The sequence below is a fragment of the Ips typographus genome, linkage group LG2, assembly GCF_016097725.1.
Source record: "Ips typographus isolate SLU linkage group LG2, UJ_Ityp_2.0, whole genome shotgun sequence".
Lineage (NCBI taxonomy): Eukaryota > Metazoa > Arthropoda > Insecta > Coleoptera > Curculionidae > Ips > Ips typographus.
Window position 1 is genome coordinate 10,425,844 of NC_138423.1, and position 25,981 is coordinate 10,451,824.

The 25,981-nt window shown below is 32.7% G+C and overlaps 2 protein-coding genes across 2 annotated transcripts in view; one reads left to right on the forward strand and one right to left on the reverse strand.

Moving 5' to 3' along the window:
- Positions 1 to 25,981, forward strand: part of LOC145725098 (neural cell adhesion molecule 2-like) — a 416,642-nt gene that overhangs the window by 234,971 nt on the left and 155,690 nt on the right. The window contains exon 2 of the mRNA XM_081973698.1: positions 22,869 to 23,001. Within this exon, the coding sequence (XP_081829824.1) occupies positions 22,869 to 23,001 (133 nt within the window). The remainder of the gene's footprint in view (positions 1 to 22,868; positions 23,002 to 25,981) is intronic.
- Positions 2,393 to 25,981, reverse strand: part of LOC145725099 (FGGY carbohydrate kinase domain-containing protein-like) — a 131,238-nt gene continuing 107,649 nt past the window's right edge. Inside the window, exon 11 of the mRNA XM_081973700.1 lies at positions 2,393 to 2,403. The gene's annotated coding sequence lies outside the window, so the exon portion shown is untranslated. The remainder of the gene's footprint in view (positions 2,404 to 25,981) is intronic.

Consider the following 25,981-nt stretch of genomic DNA (forward strand, 5'->3'; position numbering starts at 1 on the left):
TTTTTTTTCAACAATTTATAGCCTAAACTTTGTATTTTAATCACCCGGTATAACATCCATAATATCAATTAGATTAAATTAGTTACAATCACGTAAACCATTAAAAAAATTTGCCATTAAGCATATTTTTGTGAATGAAATATCATTTTTATTTCCGGACAGCCTGTGTAGGAGTATATGTCAATTGTTTTTATTTCAGTTTTGTATTGAGCAAAAGAAAAACAAAAGCTACTCCATAATAGTTTATTTAAAATAAGTTACGAGTGTATATAAAATACCTAAATATTCAGGGACAAGAACGAACAAATTGTTAATACTGCTGAACTTAGGAGAATTAAAGGAAAAAAATCTTAAATTAGGCAAACTGTGTATAGAATACACCATTATCTACACCGCCAAATTCATGTAGAAGTATTTGCTCGGGGTGAAAAATTAATAATTGTGGATTGCAGGCCACAGGCAGCATGAAAATAGTAATGGTGTGATCCAAATAACGTTAATTGTAACTAACTGAATTTCTTTTTGTGTAATTAATAAATGTAATGTAGAAAATCGTTAACTACGTGTAAACGCATCACATCATTGGGCAGATGCAAAGCGAAACGACATTTTATCAGACCTTTAGCAAACTAGCAAATTTACTATCTGATTTAAGAAAACCACATATTTTATGAGAACTTTCTAAGGAATATCATAAACCATAGTAGTGTCTCGCTTCTTGGGTTTCTTAGATTGGTGGCTCTTTTCGCCTCTCTTGAGTGTAACACGGCTATTCGCACCGGTGGATAATAACTTGGCGCTCCTGAACCGTACAGTCATTTTACTACTTCGCCTCTCGCAAGATCCGTGAATTTAAGTACCCACCCACGGAAATATATGGAGCACTTTGAGGATTAATCTTTGGAAACAAATGAGTTTCGACGTCACAATTTGCGCGGCTTTATTGGGCCTAGACCCGGTTAGCTCTCTGGAAATCGCCCTCTCGTAAATTCATTACCAAGTCCTGATTATACCTGATGTCTAGTTTACTACGCAGGCCGCAAATTTGTGAACCTGCTTAAAAACTTAATAACCAATTTAAACTGAACGGTTAGTAGCAACGTTTCAATTATGAAATTTCGATGCATTTTCCTGATGAAACAAAACCGTGTTATTTGGGAACAGACACAATAGTGATGGATGTCAGGTGGATTGAATCAACCAAATCTACGTAATTGAATGCGATTGAACAGTTCAGAATGGTCGATATAGATAGTGTTCTTGGTGTTTTTTTTTTTCACTTTACTTGTAAACTGTATTCGAATTTCAATATCGATCTGGATCTAGTATTTAAATAAGTGGGAAAGTTTGAAACATATATTTAGAAAATGGAAAATATGTCCGGTAACTTAGACATTTGCTGTCAAGTACATACAAACAATTTTGTCACGATATACATTTTTTGCTGAAGTGGAAATATTGTGGAAATAATGTCAATTTGTATGGTTAATTTTATTAGAAATACCGTCCTTATTCAGAAGTCTCTGAAAAAAGTGTCTTTGTTTCTTTTGTTTTCTGTATGAAATTTGACCTTTAAAGTTAAATTTCAGCAATCTACCCTTATAAAAGCCAATTAACAAGCTCAATTTTCGATACATTAGAGATTAACCTTTTACGGATATTTCAAAATATTTTTAGAGCTTTTTTAAATATCCTCAGGAAGATTATCTATCCTAGTAAATTTAGGAAAATTAAATTACTTTTGTAAAGTTGGTAGATTACCTGAATTAGTCATTTACTACCAAATTTCAAGCATTGCAGCATTTTAGAAATGCCAATTGAAAAGCTGGTTTTTGCTAGATTGAGAGACTTTCTACGAGTCTTTTAATAGTTATTTATACGTGACTTAAACCATTTTTTATACTTACATACTAATTTGTGGCAGCCTGTATCCATATTTTATCTACAATGTTTTATGCCTATCTGTAGCCGTTTCTGAGATATTTACCACTGTATGTGAAATTTGACATTTTTAGTGCCCAAAACAATTTTAATTTATACATACATATATGAGAAAACTGTTTTATTTGTTTTTGTATTTTGTCGTGCTTAACAAAGTTTGTTCTAAAAGTGGGTGCAGGGAAATAATAGTACGGGGTAGTCAAAAATTGGCCACAAAAATAGAATACCCTTATTTTTATAATTTTATCTTATTTTCTGTTCCAAACTAGAGTAAGTTAGTATTAAATGATTTTTTTGATAAATTGCCAAGGGCTTTATAGAGAACATAATTATACTCTCCCTTACGACTGTGGTGCATACAATGTTTTATGTTTCACCTAACTCAGCAATTATTTACTGTTTCTGGCATAGAAAAGTAAGGTATACCTTTATCGGTAGGTTAGTGTAGCGATTTTTTTTTACCTGAATGATGTTACTTTGATATGCCTGTCAGTCAGTGAAAATGGCAAACACTGGACAAAATTTTGGAAAAAAAGATTTCAGGGCGTTATGATAACGCCCGACTATAATGCCCTCAGGTTGTTATGAACACTATAATCTACACCATTTTCAAGGTAATATTTATTCATAATATGTAGGTGAAACATAAGTGATTATACCAGGTGTCCAAGAGTACCCTGGACATAGGAGATTAACATGGGAAAACGGTTTTGATTTTTTTGCGCCTGTACGGTTGATTTGATTGAAAAATCGTATTAATAAAAGTTGTAGTACCTATCACGGACTAGTTTGCTGTATTTTTTTCGGATCTCTAACTTGAGCCCTTTCGTCGTAAAACACGAACAAAAATGAGAAAATTTAAACTTTTGGCCTGCACTGTATAGGCGGTTGTCGGGCAACGGGTAAACAGGTCATTGTTGCTGATACGGTTGCTCGACAACCGCTTATACAGTGCAGGTAAAAAGTTTAAATTTTCGCATTTTTGTTCGTGTTTTACGACGAAAGGGCTCAAGTTAGAGATCCGAAAAAAATACAGAAAACTAGTCCGTGATAGGTACAAAGTGAAAATTTTCGCATTTTTGTTCGTGTTTTACGCCGAAAGGGCTCAAATTAGAGTTCTGAAAAAAAATACAGAAAACTAGTTCGTGACAGGTACTACAACTTTCATTAATACGATTTTTCGATCAAATCAACCGTACAGGCGCAAAAAAATCAAAACCGTTTTCCCATGTTAATCTCCTATGTCCAGGGTGCTCTTGGACACCTGGTATATCCCAAATACGCATAAATTGTTTGTTTTTTAATATTTGTTGAAAAATATATTCTAAAAACTAAATTATAACTCTCTTGGACATTATTATTATATCTGAAAATATTTAGAGATTAATGGTGATTCATAACAAAAAAAAGACTTTGGCAACTTAAAAAATATGAATTTTTGCCTGTATTATTATTGCAAATCCGAAAAAGGCAAAAACATTAAGTTGAAACTGTGTGTGATTATTTTGCAAAATATGAGGTTTACATCTTTTATAAATATCGCAATACGCAATTCTAAAATTTGTCCTTTTCAGGCACATTTTCAGTTTATGGTCGAATATTTCCTAAACGATTATACAAAAACATACAGGGTGTGCCGTTTAAATTAAGCAAGTTGACATCTACTTCCGGTTAAACTGAAAGTAACAGAAATATTTTGAAAATATAGCAAACATTGATATCTTGGTTCCAAAATTTGAAATTTCTATTTTTATTTGATTCTAATAAAGTTAATGAACGGTTTGAGTGGTTAACCCTGTATTAGTGGATCCTAATTTATGTTTAAGAATCAGTGGGTAATTCAAGTTGTATCGGAAATACAACAGAGCAAGCACAAAAGTTATTCGACTGAGTAGAAATTATAAAATAGTTTAGTAGAACCGTTCGTTTTTTTTTTAATGAAATAAACTTTATTGTAATAATACCATCCAATCAGATGTAATAGATTGAAATGCTAATGCGAATATTTTTTGATTAATTTGTGTTTTTTTGCTTATACGGTTTTTTAATAACAAACTTTGTATATTTTAATTATTGCTTTTATTATTTTCTAATTAAACTTAAATACTTTATACTTATCAAAATTTAATTTGCAATGCAAATCAACGTTCACGTGCGTTATTTATTCATTAAACAATTTATTTCGTAAAATTGCGGCAACATCGCAAGATGGACATACATAATATTTAAATTTGTAAAAATTTGCTTATTTTATATTCATGGAATCGTAAAGATAATTTAGATATGGAAACGACTGCAAATGCACGTAGGTACACCTGCCACTTTAAATAATACCATAAATACGCGTCGGATGTGATAGTTTATGAGTGTGTTTTGTATGTGGTGTACGTTTTGTTTTGCATTGAATTTATTACTGCGGAATTGAGTTCTTTGAAGATCCGTTATTAGAGATTGCTTTCTTTCGAACATGCACAATGTACTTTAGATGTGTGTTATTAGACTTGGTGAAATGAAGAAGGGAAGCAAAGTAGTTGTGACAATTACGTGCATAACAGTTGTTTAGGTATCAACTGCTGAAAAAAGAAGATTACTCCCGGTGTGGAAGTTTGAGGGCCGTTACAACGTTTTAGGCACAGATGAAAAAGTTTAAACAACTAATGTTATACACTGCTTTTACTTTACAGCCGGTTATCAATGACGACGGGCTTTTTGTAACTTTCCGCCCGTTGTCCTGAGAGAGGTCATAAAGTTATTGTTTCTGCAATGGAAACCGTGACGTAAACAAACATTACAGAATACATTACAGGTAATTTTTTACATATTGTCGCCTCAATATCAAGTAATTTTCACAAGAATTTACAGGAAACGAAAAAAATGTCCAGTGTTTGCTTATACATTACACATAACTTAATTAAAATACTAAATATAAAAATTAAAAAAAAAAATTATTAATTTTTTGCCCTAAAAGGTATACTGAAGAGTTTTTAGAAAAAAATAACTCCTGATTTTAGTTGTAGAACGATTTAGGAGTTATAAAAATGTCATAACTTCTAAATTCTAATAAAATAGACCTAGCAGCCTTTAATAGTAAGACGACCATATGACGTATATATTTTATGTTTTTTGTGATCATTGCATTGTACATCTGAAAAATTACGTAATAATAAAAAATATTATGCAAACATAAATTTTTTAAACATATTATTCATAATTTCCTGTTTATTCAACTCGATGTACGGTACTAAAAATGCAGTAACCAAACAACAGTTAATTAAAAGTAACAAATTTACATTTAAAAAGCATCCAATTGGAATTTGATAATATGCCGTATAGGCAATAATACCAAAGGGGATTTACAATTCCGATTTTACCCAATAAACACAGCGGTCCCATTAAAATTATTGAATTATTTGTGTACCAAATTACCTGGTTTAATAAATTGCGTTATCTAAAGCATAGCAATTCATTTTAATCATTAGTTTTTTAAGACTCTTTGAAATTACAAGTTTTGGGCTAAAGTTTTCGCTTTGGTCGCCAGGTCGAATTGAGGATTATCAAATGAAATAAATATTAGAACCCTTATGTAAGCCAGAAAATAAATCTTTGGATCCTGCGTAGCCCTTTTCAGGCTGATCGCACACTGGGATTTATGGTCTAATTTCATTAAGGGCTTTCACAGGAAATAAATGCCTGAAGGAGTTGAAACTGAAATACAGTCCGAAGAACGTTGTATTGAAGGTTTTCATAGATGCTACTATTGTATTTGAGTTTTGTGACTGATTTTAATGCAAATAGCCAATTAGGCATAATTTTCGGTTACGTAATAACCCTCTTCTGTTTTTTCCTTAATTAATTTAGATTTTTCATCATTTTTAGTCGACTTTCTTGTTGTTTTGTATTTTTTTGTTTATGTGTCAATGCAGCCGTTCTTGGTTCACAATTTTGCGTGTTTTACATCTGATGATGGTATAGGCCGAAATTAAATTATAGCGGCAACGACTTTGAGGATTTGTTCTCCTTGTTAATGTTGATTTAGTAATATAATTTGAAGAAAGGTAACTAACCCATCCTAAGTTTAACAAACAAACAAGTTGAACATCAATTAAATCTTTTTAATAATAATAGTATTTTCAGAATCTGCCTATATTTATTGTAAAAACCGCTTTCCGCTGAAAATTTGTTGTTGAAAGTCTAATTTTAAGCTACTTTACTAGAATAACCTTCCTGAGACTAATTCAAAAATGCTCTAAAAATATTTTAAATAGCCGTAGAAGGTTAATCTCTCCTTCTACCGGAAATTTAGCTTTTCAATTAACATTTAAAAAATCGGTATATTTTTTTATGGTCAGTCATAATATGGTCAGATTTTCAGTGGAAAACTTCTGGAATATTATCAGGAAAGAAAATTTAGTAAATTGGGCTACTAAATTGACATTTTTTGTAAAATTGCTAAATTACTAAAATTATCGTTTTTAGGCCCAATTTTTATTTAACTTCCCAGAAAATTATCAGGAGGATTAACTTTTCAAGGTATGTTACATTAAATGACAGATATGTTTTTGACTTTAACGTATTCTAAATATATTTCTAACCTAAAGAAGGTGAAATTTCTATGATTTTATTCAAGAAAAAGTTTAGCTATAAAATAATAATTCTCTGTAAAATCAAAAATAATAAACAAGGAATAAAGTTTTCTTTGGCTGATTCTTGATAAAAAGATGGAAAAGAAAGAAATTGGAGATATGGAGTAAGACCGATAAACAGGGAATGAGGAAAAAACAAATAAAGTTTTTACATTTTATCACAACGAAAAGTGATATAAATTAGTCCGCATTTCACCCAAAGTTGAAATTCGGTAAACTTTTAAGTTAAAATTAATTTTAGTTTTTGTAAATTTTAAGTACATTATGTCATATAGGTCCAAACGTGATGAAAATTTTGTTTAATTGTTAGTTTGGAGTTATAAACCGGGAATTATTTCAGTAAATTTAAGCAACTAAGTTGATGATGGTAACCTGAAACCGAAACGTCGAATGTCAAATATTATATTGTAGACAATGAAAAGTGGCAATATTAAAGAGTCGTTGGTTTTTTAGTCGTTATCTTATATTAGATATCATCGCGTAATACATTGTTCATACAGTTTTGAATAAATACGAGTCACGTTACGTCTAGAAGATCATCTGCAATAGAAAACACATTGTTTAATGTTTCTGGAAGTGCTACTTCTAATACTAATAATAATTCAAATGAGGAGTATAATAATACTCCTCATTTGAATTACTCCGTATAATGTAGGAAAAGCAAAAAAACAGATGCGCCATTGGTTCTTGATAATGTCACCATAAATAATTATTTTAAGAACAACACTAATGATTACGTTTTTGTCAAAATTTTTTATTGCATTATTAATTTTACTTTAGTAGCATATCTATGATTAGTACAAATATAAAGGTAATAGGTTGAAAGTATACTTTATATGTAAAAAAATTACTCTGAATTATAGAAGTTGCGAAAACAGAACTTTTCAAAAATATAGTACCTACGTCACACGTGCTCTAAGTTACTCTAAGCTCTAAGCATTTTACGCACCTCCTTGCGTAAAATGCTATAATAAGTTGAATATACCTATACGTTTATTTATAAAAAAAATTACATTAAATTATGTTAGTTGCGAAACAAATTTTTACATTTGGTCGTAGATAAAGTATCAGGCTCTAAGACATTTTGTGCATAAATTGCTTCTTACAGCACTAGTTATAACGTAATATATTATTAAGCACGGATCGCGGGTTATACCTAGGTTTTGATGCTGAAAACCACGACTTTACACCCCAGGATTTCTGATAAGTTTTATCCTCGGTTTTTCAGGTTAACGGACGGAAAAGTTACAAAAAACCAGTCGTTTTCGACAACGGGCTCTCAAGTTAAAAAATGAATTGAAGACGAAAGAAGAACTACACTTTTGTAATTCTTCTTCCTTGATACGTAAATAATTATTGCCGTAGATATGTCATGCACAAATATGGAATTCCTATTAAGAAACCATTGTCAAAGAGAAAAGGAGAGGTAATAGCATCAACAAAAAAGCTATATATAGCCAGGAAAATCCGAAAGTACTTAAACCAAAAAAAATCGTGTTACGCTTTCAATTCCGTTTTACAGAAAATCCAGGTCGGGCATATTAAACTTTTTCTGAAAGAAAAGAAACAGAGCTGCCTAAACTAAAATAGAAGGGAACTAAATAGTCCCGGTCGTTTCATTCAATTCCATGTCGTCATTAGGTCTTTCAAGCTTTTGTGTCTCGAGACAAACATAAATTTCTGCGGGATAATAAAAAGCGGTGACCGCAAAAACTCGGGCACTCCCCAATGACCGACAGTGTTGACATCTCGAATTGAAGTAGCGTTACGAGAAAATCTGAAAATATAATTCGAAATACGAGCAGATGAAATGCAAGAAATCTCGGCTTCCTATATTCAGTTTAAATGGAATATTTTTCATGCATATTTCCTTGAATCTGCATACCTATCTGCCTCCAATATTCCGCTATAAACTTGTATAAAAATGCCTGTCAGTTTAACTAAAAAAAATATTGGTTTAAAAATTAGGTTTTTCCAATAGAGACACTTTGATCGATTTTACGTACTCCAAAAGTGAAGTAAAAGGGGGGAAGGAGAAAAAGCCACTTTACTTCTCCGCGTTTCTCGTTTAATCAGACACTGGATCTGTTTAAGGACAAAAACTGAACAAGAACAGTTCAAGAGGCGTCCTTCGTTTTTCCAAGACTGAATTGCCTTGGGGACTGCGTAGAGGGTCAATTTTATCCGTTGGAAACAACCCAAATTGTTCGATGAGGACTTATAAGAAATGTGTTGAGTTTGTGTAAATCTATCTAGTAATTTATCATTGGTCTATAGATTTAATTTGTTCAGGTTTAATCTAAGATAGGAGATGTTTGTTCAAAAAAATGTAACATTAATATAATTAGAGACCGGATTATAAGCATTTTGCTTATTCCTGAATTTTAGAAGCAAACCTAAAATGTATGCATTTTCTATTCGAAATATGCAAAACTAAGTACATTGCAACTTTTACGCTTTTTTTGCTTACGCTTATTTAAGAAATTCTGCTTATTTCTGCTTTTTTCCAACGTTTATACATGCCATTTCAATTATTTTAGCAACTATCTATAGTGCCAATAACGATAGGTACATAAATCGAATTCCCGCACTATTTTTGTTCTCGAAGTATAGACTTTTCCGCACTAGCGTAGAAAAATTAAACTTTGTTAATTTATGTATCATATTCTAAATTATTATTCCATATAATAATTGTTCATTTATTATTAATATTAGTAACAAGCAGATTAGATTTAATTTATCACATCAATAACCCATTTATGCCTTTCCCGCACTCGGCTGGGCAACTTCAGTCAGCGTGCGGAAAAGTATCACTTTCCGCACTTGTTAGAAAAATAACTATTTTTTACATTTCCATTAAAACGTGGCTTATTTCATGCTTTTTTAACAAATATTGTGCTTATTAAAGTTTTATTTTCATAGAGTTTTTTTATCCGGTCTAAATTAAAATTATTGTATGCACTAATACCAGAGTTAAAAAAATAAGTTTTTTAAACTGTTTAAAAACGGTTGAAACAGTATCTGGTAGAAATGTAGCCATATAGAGAGTAAGCATTTATGACGTCAATTTAATTTCATGTTTGTAAAGCATTATTTAAAAATGAATATTATACCTTTGAATGCACACAAAAATTATGCTAAATAGGCTTATATGTGAAGCAATTCCAGCATTAGCTAGTTATTTGCTATATCATAAATAACTCTTTTAAAGAAGGTGTATATTTTAAATTAGCAAAGCAATCAAGGTCACAAAAAAGTATTCAAACAGATGATTTATTTATTTAAAACCAATACAACCCTGTATTTCTGCTTATACTAATTGATATTAATACAATAATACTTTTATATGGTAAATAATACTATGTATATCTAGAACCAATACCCTAAACATAAATTACATGGTTTGTACCACTAAATAATAGTGGAACGTACTACTATAACCTAATTTTTAATTAATTATTATTGTATTTCCTTCAATAGGGAACCTGGCAAAATTTATTTTTTTTAAAATACTGCTATAAATCTTCAGTACATACTCAAAAAAAAAAACATTTTTTTTGAACCAAACGGCTGCAATTAACGAATTAAAAATGGTCTAGCTAGTGGCCCTGACGTCATAGTATGATGCGGAAGATCCGGTTGCTGCGCTAAAAATACTATATGACGTCAAAATGACGTCAAGGTACCTGGCGAGCGGAACTTTTAAAAAACCCCGTCCGATTTCCTTCTTAATTTGTTCCTCAACAAGACAAAAACGAGTCTTTTTTAAAGTTTTCCAAAACTATTCTTTGCCTATTTGGTTCAAGTACAACTTGGCCATACTGGAACAGTTAACATCACAATTCAAGATGTCAATGGTTGCGGTTGACTGTTGGAACATCCTGGAACTGCTTCATTCACTTTACTGATAGCCGGAAGTTCCACTATATTGTTCTTCTTGTTCCTCATACGTGGTTCTGAGTGGTTATCATGGAGCCAGTTTGCATCTGCCAGTTCTCTCTTTGAAGGGTTTTCATGCTTTTCAGTAGTTTGAAACTATAAAATTGGTACAAAATCATCAAATTGCAACCATTTACAATCCTTCCATGCAGCTCCAGCGGTCTTAAAAATGTTTTTTGACATCCAAAATAACGGTTTTACTATAACAGGCTCGTTAAAATGGTTTTTTCATGATTTCAGTGCTTTGAGACAATAAAATAAGTACAAAATCAGCAAATTACGCTTTACCAGCAATTGCAAATCTTCCACTTAGCTCCAGAGGTCTTAATAATGTTTTTCTATTTTCAAAATAACGAACTTATTATGGAAGACTCTTGAACAACTCCTTAAGAAGAGTTTTTATGCTTTTCAGTTGCTTGAAACTATGAAATTGTTACAAAATCACCAAATTGCACTTTACAACCATTTAAAATCCTTCAATGCAGATCCAGAAGTCTTAAAAATGTGAGAAATTTGGAGGTATACCACAAAATACCGGTTTTCCTATAAAAGATACCTTAGAAACTTGATTTTTTGTTTCAAGAATTTTTCTACAAAAGCATATTACAGGGCAAGCAGTACATATATACAGGGTGTTTCAGTTTTTAATACACAAACATAACTGCGTATTCTACGTCTAAAAATAACTATTTTCAAAAAATGCTTTGTTAAAGAGAGGGTTTTTGAAGTTTGTTTTTATTTAATTTATTCTTTTTAGTTAAAATTATTTAACTCAAATTTGGACTATAGGTATCCTGCAATACATCATTGGTATGATGATGATCCTGCAATCATAAATTTTTTTATAAAAAAATTAAAATTCTTTAATAATTTCTGAATCTAACACTGAGAAAATTATCAATTTATCAAAAAAAGCACGTCAGTTTATCTACTAATGTACAATATGAAATTGAAATATCTCAATTCTGTCGCTGAAGTAATGTAATTTGCTTGAACATGTTTACACATAAGGAAGAAATAAATAATACAAACAAGTTTTAGGTCGAATGAGGATTTTTTAAATTAAGTAAAAAAAAACATCAGACAAGGAAAAGTTTGAGTGGGTAACACAGGGTAAAAATTAAACACCCTGTATTTAATTGAAGAAGAATTCTTGGAATACAGTTTATGCAGGGTGATTCAGGTTTTAATACACAAATTTTATCCACGTATTCTACGTCCAAAAATAATCCCAGTTTGCCCTATACAACTATATCCCGGGAATTCGTCTTTCAGGAAATACAGGGTGTTGAAGTTTTATAAAAAAAACACAAAATAATTTTTTTTTCAAAACGCCTATACATATTTTGTAATAATGAATAGTTTAATGTCTATCACTTTCACACTTACTAAAATTAATTATGAAGTAAAGATAATCAAAAAGCACTCTACTTATAGGTAACTTTCTCTGTTGATGAATCGCTTCATGTTGTTAACAATAAAACTAGACATATGTATTTAACAATATTATTTAACTTTTCTGTATTTAACTTTAATTAAATTATTATTTGCAAATCGCGTTTGAGGAAACATTATATTATCACAATTACTAATTGTAATATGTTTTCCAAAACACAATAATCTCACCTTCCAGTTTCAAATTAAAACTGTAATAAACAATTGTTACTTATCGTGAAAAACGATTATTTCTTTCTTATTCTGCAGTTCAATTTTCAGGGTAGTAAACATTAATTTAAATTTTCCGAACGCCGTCGTGCCATTATTATTCCAAAGGAGTGACTGGAGTCAATAGAAAAATAAAATCAGATCAAAAGCCATGTCTGGTATCCACTTTAAGCTTTCTGAATAACATTAAAATGATTCAAAGCAAGTCACTGGTCCCTAATTGGTTAAGCTTGTTAGGAGCCAATTATCGGGATCTTTATGTGGAATATTAATATCAAATAATTGATCGAACCATGTAAGTGATATTGACTCGTGTAAAAGCATAGGGCGTTACACACATATCTATTAGAAGATATATTATATACGCATTTGCCAATTTAAGGGAGAGAAGCAACGTGTATACCATATCGGTATGATTCGGTGTGAATTATTCATGAACTGCGCCACGGGCTGTATATCGAAGCTGTCATACGTTATTTAAGGAAAATATTCGAATGGGTTTTTTTTGGGAAAAAAGCAGCTTCCAACGCAAAGAAAATCTACCGACAAAACGTCAATTACAGTAAACAAAACAAGACATTTTTAGTCAAAGACGTGCGCAAGAAATCAGCCACTGTTACAATACGTCACCGTCCAATCTAGCAAGTTGGATAACATCCAAGAATTGTTGGCGTTGGGGTGGTAATTCTTATTGACAGAACTTTTAAAACTGCCTGAGTAGAATTGTAAATTAACGGTCCATTCAGGGAGTCGAGATTGCGGGAGAAAATTGCTCTCCAATCTTTGGAATGTTTTGTATTCGAAATTGGATTTCAAATACATTGAACGGAATGGTGTTAATGGAGAAATAATTTTTGTTAGGTTAAGACTTATTTTCAATTACAGCCCTTTTTTTAACTGCATTTAATCTGGGTTACTCATTACAAATTTTGGAACTTGTGCACACTTGTGACAGAAGTTGTATCACCCTGACAAATCTTCAGCAAAAATAGATTTGAAGTTAGATTCAAGTTTTTACAATGAACCAGATAAACATAATATTGTTTTCAGTTAAAAGATTAAAAAAAACGTTCAACAAAGTATTCTAAATATTCTCTAAAAACAGCTAAATATTAAGATTAGGACACCGCCTTTGAAGGAGGGAATAAAATCCTCCCTTAATGCTAAATTAAAATTAAAATAAATTTAATCTGTCGTTTTAAGTAAAAGCCATCTAAGACTCCCCTCTACTCCTTCTAACATAGAAATTGCACTATGTTACGTTACCAAATATTGCCTCGGTCTCCCCCAGTACAATGTCTGTGTAAGCAAGATCGGCGAATTGAGGTCATGATGTGGGTATAAATAAAGCACCAAAAGCACGTACAAATCACCGAACTCCGGTGTCTTCCCCAGAGGGAGGTCACTGACTGATCTCCGGGTTAGTCTGGGTACGCCTGTTGTGCAACGCAACGTGGAGCAATAGGTGATGAAGTGCCACACCCGAGTATTAGCCCTAGCAAAGGAAATAGTGTGGGCGTGCAGCAAGAGTTGCCGAACCTACTTACCTCCCTTTGCTACTACCATAACGACTTTACCGGCTCGGTGAATGCCCTTGGACACGAGTCTAGTGTTCATTCCTCACCGATAAAGCGTTTGCCCTCCGTGAACCTTCCGTCTTTTCGATCCTGCTTCCCACATCATGCTCTATGCCACCTTGGCAATCTAGAGGTAAGATTACTACACCAACTGACCTAATTTCTCATTACATATTAAAATAAAGTGGGTTACTTGTGGAAACGTGAGTATTATTCCCTCTGGGCTACCCCTTAACGTGGCAATATACTGGTCCACTAAAATAGTAAACCACTCAGATTTATTTGATTTTAAACTTTATATTTTAATGGAGGTGTCTGTTTTCAACCCCCACAAAATTATTTGACGTAAAATTTCTATACAGGGTGAGTCGGTTTATACAAGCAGGATTCGATAGAGCAGCTTATTTTAAGATACAAATTTCTCATAACCATATGTCGGTAATGGCTTTCTTTTTGAGATGCAGGGTGTCAAAGTTTTGAATTTTTTTTAGTATTTCCAATACAGCTAGTACAATTTTTGAAATAAATTAATAAAATCGAATAATTTTTAATAAACTTGAGACCGTGACATCGACCATTATTTTTTGTATTTTATTGTTAAGTTCGTTTTGAGTCATGAACGACATATTCAGGTTTAGGTAGTCAGAAATGATCAAATTTTATACAGAGTGGTATTTTTTATGGGCTCTATTGACTGTTTATTTGTGAACAACCAATTTTATCATTTAATTTGGAAACTTTTTGGTCTCCTGCATTTTTATCGTAAGTGCATGTGTTTTCTTAAAAGTTTTGATTTTTTCTTTGAGATAACATAAAAGTTGAAAATGGTGAGGTTTTGTTTTTTGTTTATCAATCCCAATCCTCTGACAGGTTTCGCCGTATTACGGCTCATCAGAGAGGCTATAGGGCTTGATAACCAAAGAACAAAACCTTCATTCCAGTATAGTCAACTGGATGCTAGAAATGATAGTTGTTGTGCAACATCTGGTGACATCTGTACTCAACTCTATGTGTTAGAAAGTACAGATGGCGTTCCCAAATCTATGGTCCATATATTTTCCCGTGGCGGTTACGTCATCATTTGCCTTTCTTGTCTATTACATGCGTTCCGAGCGCGATAGAATTTTGACGTCATCTAGTCACGTCGGCAATGAATCAGGACGACAGGGCTTGGAAAATCGGCCGCCATTGTTGACTGAGAGTATTTTGATTTAACTTGTTTTGAACTGCGATACTACGTGTGAGTCTAGATAATGTGTGTGTGTTTCGGTAGTCAGTTTTGAAAATGCCACCTTCTTAATACACTTTACAACTATCAAGGGGCCCAGTGAAACATTCTGAAGGAACTAGAGTTTGTGGAACAGAAAAGGATGCCTTTTCTAATAGAAAACACTGTCACAATGAAACAGCCCATATATTTACTTACTCCCAAGAAGAGTTTTTACAAGAACACTACAAAAACCAAGTTTATTCAAGCCAGTGGTTCTCGAAGAAACATGGACATAGAGTAAAGGTGTATTTAGCAGAAGCTGACAAGGTGATTTACCTAATACTATAAAAAGGACTCTGGTAGAGGTATTAATAAGCTGCTAATACTAAATAGCTTATGTTTCAGGTACCTTTATTTGCCTAATCTGGAGTTTGCTTATCATGCTTTGAAAGGGTCCAAATGTAAAAAGTCCCATTATCAATTGCTCTAAAAGACTCTGAACAAAAGGTGTTTGAAGCTATGGTTATAATGGTGTTGTCAAAATCCATATGCAGAGTGCTGAAAAATCAAATTTCTAATAAGTTTCAGGTAATATTAGAAAGATACTTAATACATAAATTTGATCAAATGCCATTATTTTGCAGAATAAGTCCTTATAAATTTTGCCGTTTCTTCTCTGACTCTAAGGCTTGAAACAGATGGTGCTACTGTTAAATACTTTTACATCAGATAGTAGGTTAAATTACTATTTTAACTGAGGTACCTACCTGCTATTACAATAAATTCAACTGAAATTGAAAAAACATGTTAAATAAATTACACAACAAAACCAAATTGATATGTATTTAATGCTGGGTAAATTTACAAAAGGAAATAAATAAGCAATCTATATCACAAAACCAAGAAGCAAGTTCTTAAAACACCAACAATCCTGTTATAAGTTAAAACACTGCTTTAGGATTTAATAGTCCCCAGGATACACACATTGCCTTTCCTTTCTTGCAAATTTTATGGAATAATTCTTGAAACGTTGGTATTGGGCTGTTAAAGACTCGTTTGAATGCACCTATCTGTGATGTTCTTTCCAGATAATTTAATGTGAATGTGGTTGTTGTTCCCAAGCCAAAGTTTGATTGGAGCTTTCCGCCTTTGTTTACCACCAAATGTTGCAAGTTTTCCAGTTTGGTGAAGAAAAATCTTAAATTCTACGAAGGTCTCGCAATAACAATATTAATTAATAAACTTAAACAACCCTAAATTAAGTTTTTATTTCTTCTGTTTGTAGTTTTTGGTGTTTTTCTTCTTTTTAAAATTCCTAACCTCAAAATGTTGTTTCGAATGTTTAGCCGACTGTCAGTTGGGACTGTGCCCTATGTTGCCACATCTTCCACGAGCAAATGTAAACCTGGTGTATTGTTTGTTGCAGTAATAAACGGACCGATGAACTATACAGATTTCGAAAAAAAAGCATTTATTGCATGCAAAACATGTGAGATTCTTAGAATGTTTTTTTTCAAAACAATATAGTTTTCTCATTTTAATTTATAATTGCTTAATGAAAGATACATATTGTGAGGTTTAAAGGAGTAATTTGTCAATACGGCAACGTCGAAACAGGTGATTAAAAAGGTGGAGCCTAGCCTAGCTTGTAATAAACGACCTGCGTAAATTTCAATATGGCGGAGGACTTGATGACGTAACCGCCACGGGAAAAAAATGAACCATAGGAACAGCCCCATTAATGCCGCATCATTCGGTAAACACCGATCTGACTGGTTGAAAATGGTGAGGTTTTGTTTTTTGTTTATCAATCCCAATCCTCTGACCGGTTTCGCCGTATTACGGCTCATCAGAGAGGCTATAGGGCTTGATAACCAAATTAGGCATTAATGGGACTGTTCCTAGATTTGGGAACGCCATCTGTACTTTCTAACTCATAGAGTTGAGTACAGATGTCACCAGATGTTGCACAACAACTAATATAAAAGTTCACTCACTCTTTTGGCATTCAACATTTATTTAAGTAGCAGTTTAAATTATTCTGATAGAATCTACTCTGTTTTAATCTTCAAACTGGCAACTGAACCACAAAAACAACACACGTCTTCAAAATCATTGTGTTAACTTCTCTAGCCCGAAAGGGTCGAGTTAGCATTGAAGTCACGCTGTTTAGGTTGACAATATTTGTAATTGCATTTAGTCGGACGCACACCAAATCCTTGAACAATTTCCAGTTGACCTCATTTAAAACTTTAGCGTTAATAGTTATTACGTTCTCTTCGCAACGTTTTCTGGATGCTGTCCAACTTGTCTCGGCTGTAGTCCAAAACGGCGTAAAAGCACTTTCTTTGACGCTGCCTCTTACTGCGGAATACATTTGCATATCTGCAAATTGCATTATAGTATGCAAATTATCTAATTTATTTTGTGTGTTTTCCACCTTTTAAGAATATGGAGGTTAATTTATTCAAATTTTGGTTAATATTTAGAAGCCATTTTGTGAATGAGGATGTGTTTTAAGTTATTTCAGTCAAAGCCAGAAAACATCAAACGTTTGATAAAGAAAATGTTGCACAAACAAGACTACTCCCTCATATTTTAAGAAATAAAGACCGAGAACATATTAACCGTGTTTTTGGGGAAAAAGAAAAACAAATTTCGCAGGAATACTGGAATGTCTCAGAACTCTCTCTTGAAAGATAAATTCTATAATTAAATTCCTATCCGTAAGGTTTGATGATGTTTTTTTTCTTACTTTGTGTAATGTGACACACATTTAAAAGATCCATACTAAATTTATTCGACATTGTTATTAAACAAAGTGATTTTAGTCGTATAGAGAATTTTCTATTTACATTTTGTACAAGACAGCAAAATACCATTCCAGACATTTTTTTTCTTCGAGATTTGTTTGCGAATACCTACAGAATCTAATAAGCGTTGCTCTTTTGTCTGGATATAATAGAATCATTCCTCTTTTTTTATTGCATTCTATCTGTAGTTATTGTGTTATTTCTTTCGTTGTCCCACAAGACCATCTCAATCATCTCATGCCTCCGCCTATTAAGGGAATCGCTTTTGTTGGATTTAATTTTTTTCCTATAATTCTGTTTTCTATGATATAATAGAATTGTGTGGAATTATTCATACTCCACTAAAAAATTAACTGGTTTTGGTTAAAACTATTCGACGTTGTTTTGAAATGTTGTCAGTTTTAATTAACTTCTATACAAAGTCGGACTATTATTTTCACTAAAATATATACAGCTACAAGCAAAATGCATCAGCTATGGCAATAAAATGATATTAAGTCCATTTGCATTTGCATACAAAGGACTCAAAGTTCAAAGCTGATTTTGCAATCGAGAAGTTCATTACCATTTAAAACTTGCCTAATTGGGTTTTATTGATTAGCCGTACGATTTAATTAGGTTACTTATCACATTTACGTTAATACAAATAGTATATAAAAATAACAATACGGAATTCTTAGTTTATTGTATGGAACATGTTTACTAAGAAATTAAGAGCAGAAAGTACAGCTCGCTAAGGCGTTTTTGCACTGAGAGTTTATTTAAGTTTATTTTTAAAGATTAGTTTTTTAAATCTCAAAATTACATTATAGAAGAATGAGGACTGTTTTATCAAACTTATTTAAAAACATGGCAATCAGATATGTAAAGTGAGTGATTGTAATTGCACTGTTGTCATATTTTATGGGTAAAATGACACAAAAACAGCATGATGCACCAGACAGGTACATCGTTTGGCATGTGACGGTTGCTTCTTTACTTCTCATATTCAGAACGATGTAATACCTGTTCTATTATATTATTACATCATCCCGTTTCTGCCAATAAGCAATAAGTAAATTTTTTTCATTAATATTTTCAGCTGTTACAAAAAATTGGGAACACTTTACAGTACCAAATTTTAGTCTCCATGTCATATTCTAAAGTTTTAAAGTCCAATTTTGATGTTATAAGTTTTCTGTTAGAAGTGCATTTATAGAAGTAAAAATCCTACAATCAGATTTCTAGGCTCAATACTTTATTATATCACAGTGTCCAATATCTAAATTTGAATCTGTTACAAAACAACAATTCTTAAAATCAGGAAATGTAACAAATCGTAGAAATGTAGTGAATAATTTATTTGCATTTGGAGAAGGAAAACTGTTATGTCAAGTGACTTTGGTAATTCAATTTTTGAGTTTGAAACACTGTATAAGCCAGGCGACACCTGTCAAAACAGTCACATGACAATAAAAAATAGGTTAAACTGTTAAAATTTGGTAAATAAACTTTAGATAGTTGTAAAACACACGTCACGTGACCTTAATGCAATTCTGAGGTTGCTACACTGTAAAGACTAATTAACACTGAGGTTGACATCTGTCAAAATTAGTCACGTGACTTTTAAAATGGAGTTTAATCGTTGAAAATTTAGTAAATTAAATTTAGGTCGACAGTTTAGAAAGTTAAAATTGTAAGAGACATGTGAGAGAGTCAAATGTATTTGATAATCCAATTTTTGAGCTTGCAACCCTATAAAGGTCAGTTGTCATCCGTCAAAACAGTCCCGTGATCATAAAAATAGTTTAAACTGTAAAAATATTTGCTAAATCAAATTCAGATAGTTCTAAAAGCTGAAATTGTAAAATACACGTCACGTGACGTTGATAATAAAATTCTGACCTTGCAACACTGTAAAGGCTAGTCAACACCTGTCAAAATAACCTGTAATTTTAACTAAAAAATAGTTTGAACTGTGAAAATCATCTAAATCAAATTCAGATAGTTGTAAATCTGAAATTGTAAAATATAACACTGTTAAGGCTAGTTGACATCTGTCAAAATTAGACACGTAACTTTTAAAATGTAGTTTAATAATTGAAAATATGATAAATTAAAATTTAAACAGTCGTGAAAGCGGAAATTGTGAGAAACACGTCACGTAATTTCGAAAATGCAATTTTAAACTTGCAACACAGTGAAAGCCAGTTGACACCTACCAAAACTAGTCACGTGACTTTCAAATGTATTTTAAACATTGAAAATTTGGTAAATCAAATTTAGACAGTTAGACAGTGAAATCTAAAACTTTAAGAGCCAGGTCACGTGACATTGATTATGGATTTTGGAGTTCCAACACTGTAACGGCCTGTCAACTGACTGGCAAAATTAGTCAACCGTAAACGTTGTGACCGTAAAAAACAGTGTCAAACGTCACCTGTTGACATCTGACACGTGTCCTTCAAAACGTACTTGAATCTTTGAAAATATTGGTAAATTAAATTTGGACTGTTGTAAAAAATTAAATTGTAAGAAACACACCATGTGACTTGGATAACGGAATTTTGAGATTGCATTATTTTAAAGGCTGTTTGACACTAAATGCTATTATTAGTCAAATATTTCAATTGTTTTAGTATTCACCGCAACAACACTGTTAGGTTTCACAACTAGGTTTTTATATTTTTGAAAAGTAACCAACATAACATTCATATGTATAACTTATTTAAAACCAGAAATAAAAATCTTCCGATTGAGCAATTGTAAAATACAGGGTGTTCCATATGTACCCAAAACATATGGCAAAAATCTGACAAGTGCTTTACACATGTTAATTTTGATAACAGAATCTGACAGGAAAAATACGGCAACTTTGCTAGTTTGAACTATGCTGTCAGACCATAATTAACAAGATGAGCTATTGAGTAAAATATAAACATTTACCCTGTATTTACACAACATTAAATGATTTAAAAAACAAATAAAAATTACGAATAAAACAACAATTTATAATTTCAGAGTAAATAAATTAAAATAGAAAGAGTACAATTAGAAGAGCAATTGTACATAGCTTTAATGCTCGAAATGCAATGAATAATAAAGTTGTACATTCGTGTTTCATTAAAACCATTCCAGATGCCACACTCAAAACCGAACGCACTAATTAAAAACCGCATTATCTTTTAATTTTCCGTCAAAGTAAACAAAACGAAGCAAACCCGAATTTAAATGAAATTTTAACGAGCAACTTTTAAGCGACTAATTCTAGTTTGCATTTTCCTAAAACCGGTTTTACAATCCCCGATGTTAAATAAAAGTTTGTTTTCGTTTTCGTCGACAACCTCAAGTTGTATTAAGAATTATTTGGATGATGTCGGTAAACATTCTTAAAAGAACCCTGTTGAATTCTCTTGGCCATTTCGTTTGACAAATAGAAGGGTCTTTTTACCGCCCTCGTTCTAAAAGGAAAATATCCTTAGGATGTAAAACGTGGGGTAATTTGTTTTACCTACGACCTCAATGTAAATAGCTAATTACCCATACTTTTCCGTTATGTAATAACCCTCTTTACGCACAGTTGTTGTTGGAGAAAATTTATTTTGTTCTCATTTCTTGCTTTATCAAAGTATATTAGATGGAGATCATCGCTTAGTGCATTGTTTATACAGTTTTAAAATTTTAAGTATAAATTCCGGTTCGTCTAGAATATCATCTGCAATAGCAAACACATCAAGTAATGCTACTGAAAGTATTACTTCTAATACTAATAATATAGTAATTCAACTGAGGTGTATAATAGCAGTAATGTAACAATTTCCTAAGTATCAACAAGCAATAAAACAGATATGAATAACTCTAATATGACCATAAATCATTATTTTAAGAACACTAACTTAGTAGATAACACGAGAGATAACATCATGTTTTTGTGAAATTTTTTTATTACATTATTTTTTTTTTGTAGCATAAATCCTATGATTAGTACAAATATGATGTTAATATTTTAAAAATAATTTTTTTTATGAAAAAAAATTAGGTGGTTTAAATTATATGAGTTGCAAAAGCCAGGACTTTACACGTAGTCGTAGGTAAAGTATAGTACGTCACACGTGCTCTGAGGTATTTTACGCCCTCATGAAATTACACACTCGCCGCCACCACGCGGTTTCCATATCATGCGTAAAATGCTTCTTACAACACGTTACGTAATATACTATTACTTTTAATCCTATATAAAACATTGACATTATTGAGTTTTGAAAATGTTAAAAGTGTGTTAATACTGAGGTTTAGGTGTTATTTTCATTATTTCTTTTTGTTCTTCAGGTGAGAGGTCATTGAGAAAAATTTAATAAAGTCCATAGTTCCATATTAAGTAATACGAGTATGTTATTTGTTTGAAACATGTGTTTGAAAATAATATAGAATACCGAATCGATGAGGTATTTTAATTTATTAACTAATAACAATTTTTTCGCAAACTCGAATTTCAAGAATAATTCTAATTATTAATTTTAATTTTTTTTATTTGGCGAATTAATTAAATTTTAAATTGCTAAAGCATTCAACTAGTTTTTAGTTCGAGCAATTCAATTAATAACGTCCGCAGTGTCGTCGATGTAACCATTCAACAACTAATTAATTTATTTCCAACCCTTTATCCTGTTATTGACTACGTCATTATGGAGCTTCAGTTTAATCAGCTACATTATTAATGAGATTAATAGCTTTCACAGATGTCCGGATCTGATTTAGCTATGTTATTGCGCATCGAAGTATTGGGACGGATAAATTTATTTCGATTGGATTTGTTTAGGTTATTCGAATGAATTTGGTGGCGCTGGTAATATTGGAGGGCTACGTGAAACGAATTGAAAAATTGAGGGGTTAAATTGGTTCATCCGGCACTAAATACACTTTGCAATTACTAGGACAAAATCGGAATTACGGTTCCGCTAATAGGATCAAGTAGTTTCAATGCAGTGAATGATTTAGTATGTAATAGAATATTATAGTAATTTTGTCGGGGATGAAAGTTTATTTTTTATTTATTATTACAGTCGTTTTATCATGGATTAACTCAAAATGTTTGTTTTAGTGCCCATTGTGCCCATTCAGGCAGTACAAGGAGATCAGGTGTTTCTTCCTTGTGACTTAACGAAACCAGATCCAAATGATCAAGTAGTACTGGTATTGTGGTATCGTGAGGATATGGGAACCCCAATTTATAGGTAAGGACATACTTTTCTAAACCTCTTACTACAAACTTGAAATACAAAGTAGAAAAAAAGTATAAAGTACATAATAAAATAAAAATTTGTGCAGTAAATTCTGCTTCAGTTAGATCTCCATTCTAAGACTTACTGTATTATTAGTACACATTTACATTTACAAATAGAATGATTAATTTTGTTTAGTGATAAATTCATAATTTTTGTGTCACCATCCTGTATGCAAATGGGACATAGGACATAAAAAAGTTCAACATTTTATTGCAAAGTAAGTCGCTATTTGGATGCAATACCAAACAAATGTTGAGCATCACTACTACCTAGAATGACAAAAAAATTCTTTAAGTATTTTTAAATACTTTCATTATTGTGCAATTTGTTTAATGATTTTGATGATATTAATTTGTAATACAACTAAATTCTACTGAAAAGCTTCCAAAAATTGGTAGAGACTTCTACAAGTATATTAACCTCACAAGAATATTTTAAACTTGGTAAAAATTAGCAGAGGGCTCTAAGTACTACTAAAAAGTTCTCAAAAATTAGCAGAGGACTTTAAAATAAAAAAAAAATAATAATTTTTAAATTCCTTTAGAATCGATTAGGAAATTTCAGAGGCCGCTAAATAATACAGAAATCTTTTCAAAACTCGGCAGAGGTCGCTACAAGTATCTTAAACCTTCTAAAAATATTTTGTAATTGCCAGAAGCCTATAAAACCATTTTGGAAATTACAGAGACCACTAAATATTACTAAAAACTGGCAGAGGTCTCTACAAGTGTCTTAAATCTTCCAAAACAATCCTATGTTTTCCAGAGACTTATACATACTGTTACGGTTTGGGCCTACTATGCTCGATACTCGATGAAACCGATGCGCCGCAATATCTGGCCGGGCGCGTATTAAAGTAGGCCACAGTTAGGAAGCGCCGCACCTGGAAGATTCGAAGCAAATCGCGAAGCGTTTTGCGGTCATTCTAGAACGTGGTTTGTGAATATAAAAGAAGCGGCGTCGACGAGAGAGTAGTGTAGTAGTGAATTTGGGAACGCGGTAAAGTTGAAATAGCGGAATAATTGTGGAATTGTAGTAGTGTTGTTTTTAGTAGCTGAATTAATTATTGTACGGAGTGTTTTGAAGTGTTAATAAATTTATTAATTGTTGAGTTAAATTGACTTTGTGTGAACCCACGGGAAAATCGTAACAATTGGTGTCAGAAGTGCGATCAGACTTTAGTGCGACGTGAATTGGAACTAAACTTCGGGTTAGAGACTTGTGTTCAGAACCGGACTAGAGATTTTCGGAACAGTGGTGTGTTAAATTTATTTTATGCCAATAACAAGACGACAAAGTGCAAACATGGAGGCCCAATTTGCAGCTATTATGGCAATGCTTAAACAAGACAAGGAAGAACGACAACAAGACAAGGAAGAACAAGAAAGGATTCGACAAGAACAAGAAAGGATTCGACAACAAGAGAAGGAAGAACAAGAAAGGATTCGACAACAAGACATGGAAGAACAAGAAAGGATTCGACAACAACAAGAAAGAATGCTACAACAAGATATAGAAATGCGTCAAGAAGATAGAGAGCGGCAAGAAAAACGTAACGTAGAAATATTGAACGGTCTAGCGGGGACCAAAACAGAAATCCAAGAGTATGTATCCCATAGTCTCAAAAAGATGGAGTATGACGTTCAGGTAAAATTAGACGATGTTCGGGAGGACATTAATAAAATTCAGAACGATGTTCGGGAGGACATTAATAAAATCCAGAATGAGGTCGAGATAAAGTTACGTGACTTAGAGCAGAAAATTGACAGCAGAGGAGCCAGCTCTACAGTGATCACCGGAAACGGGCTCAACAAGATCAAGCCTCCCACATACGACGGTCAAACTTCATGGGCAACGTACCAACTCCAATTTGAGGCCGCTGCAAATGCAAATGGATGGAGTAACGGGGAAATGGCTGTAGCACTAATAGTGGCATTACGAGGACCTGCATTGGAGCTGTTACAGACTCTGCCTATCGCCCAACGAAGCAACTATGAAGCATTAGTAGCTGCATTAGAACGTCGTTATGGGGATCAACATAAGAAAGGACTGTATCGAACGCAATTAATGGCAAGACAGCAGAAAACTGGTGAAAATCTAGAAGAGTTTGAAACCGAAATTCGTCGCCTTGTGCATCTGGCTTACCCAGCCGTCCCGGATGAAATCCAAGAAGAACTTGTGGCACAGTATTTTGTAGATGGGATTCGAGATCCGGAGGTAAAGAAATGGCTGAAGATGTTCAAAGGGAGCAACAACAGCGAATTACTGATTCGAGCGCTGGAAATTGAAGCTGCGTGCAATGATTTAAAGCCAGAGCCTATTCAAGAGGAAAGAGTACCGCCAGCCGATCATGCTGCTACATTAATAGATGAAATTAAAGCAATGGTAGGCCAATTAGTGCAACAAATGGCAGCATCAGGAAATAGTCAGTCCACACAATTAGAACGATCACGCCTGATCACGAGAGTGGAGTGTTATCGATGCGGACGTACGGGACACATTAGAAGGAATTGCAGACAGCGGTCTTGTTCTCCAAACCCACAGTGCCGACGAAATCAGGACATTAGAACAAATCACCGGAACTCTTTTGTTAAAAGAAACATTACATGTTATATTTGTGGACGTAAAGGACATTACCAATGGAATTGCAGACAGTAGTCTCGTTTACCGACCCCGCAGAACTGGCGTAACCAGGAGCAGGAAATGAAGAACCCGGAAGGACATTTACCGCGATATGTAGAGGATCGTCAAGCTTTTGATAGTGATTTAAGGTACCGGAAAGGACAAATTCATAATGGTTGGAGGATTGGTCAAATCACGAAGGTGACAGATAAAGAGGCTACAAGAAGAATGGAGAGCAGCGTTTCTAAGGAAGACATAATAAAAGGGCAGCGCTCAGACTCTGATTTGAAAGTAATCAGAAGATGGT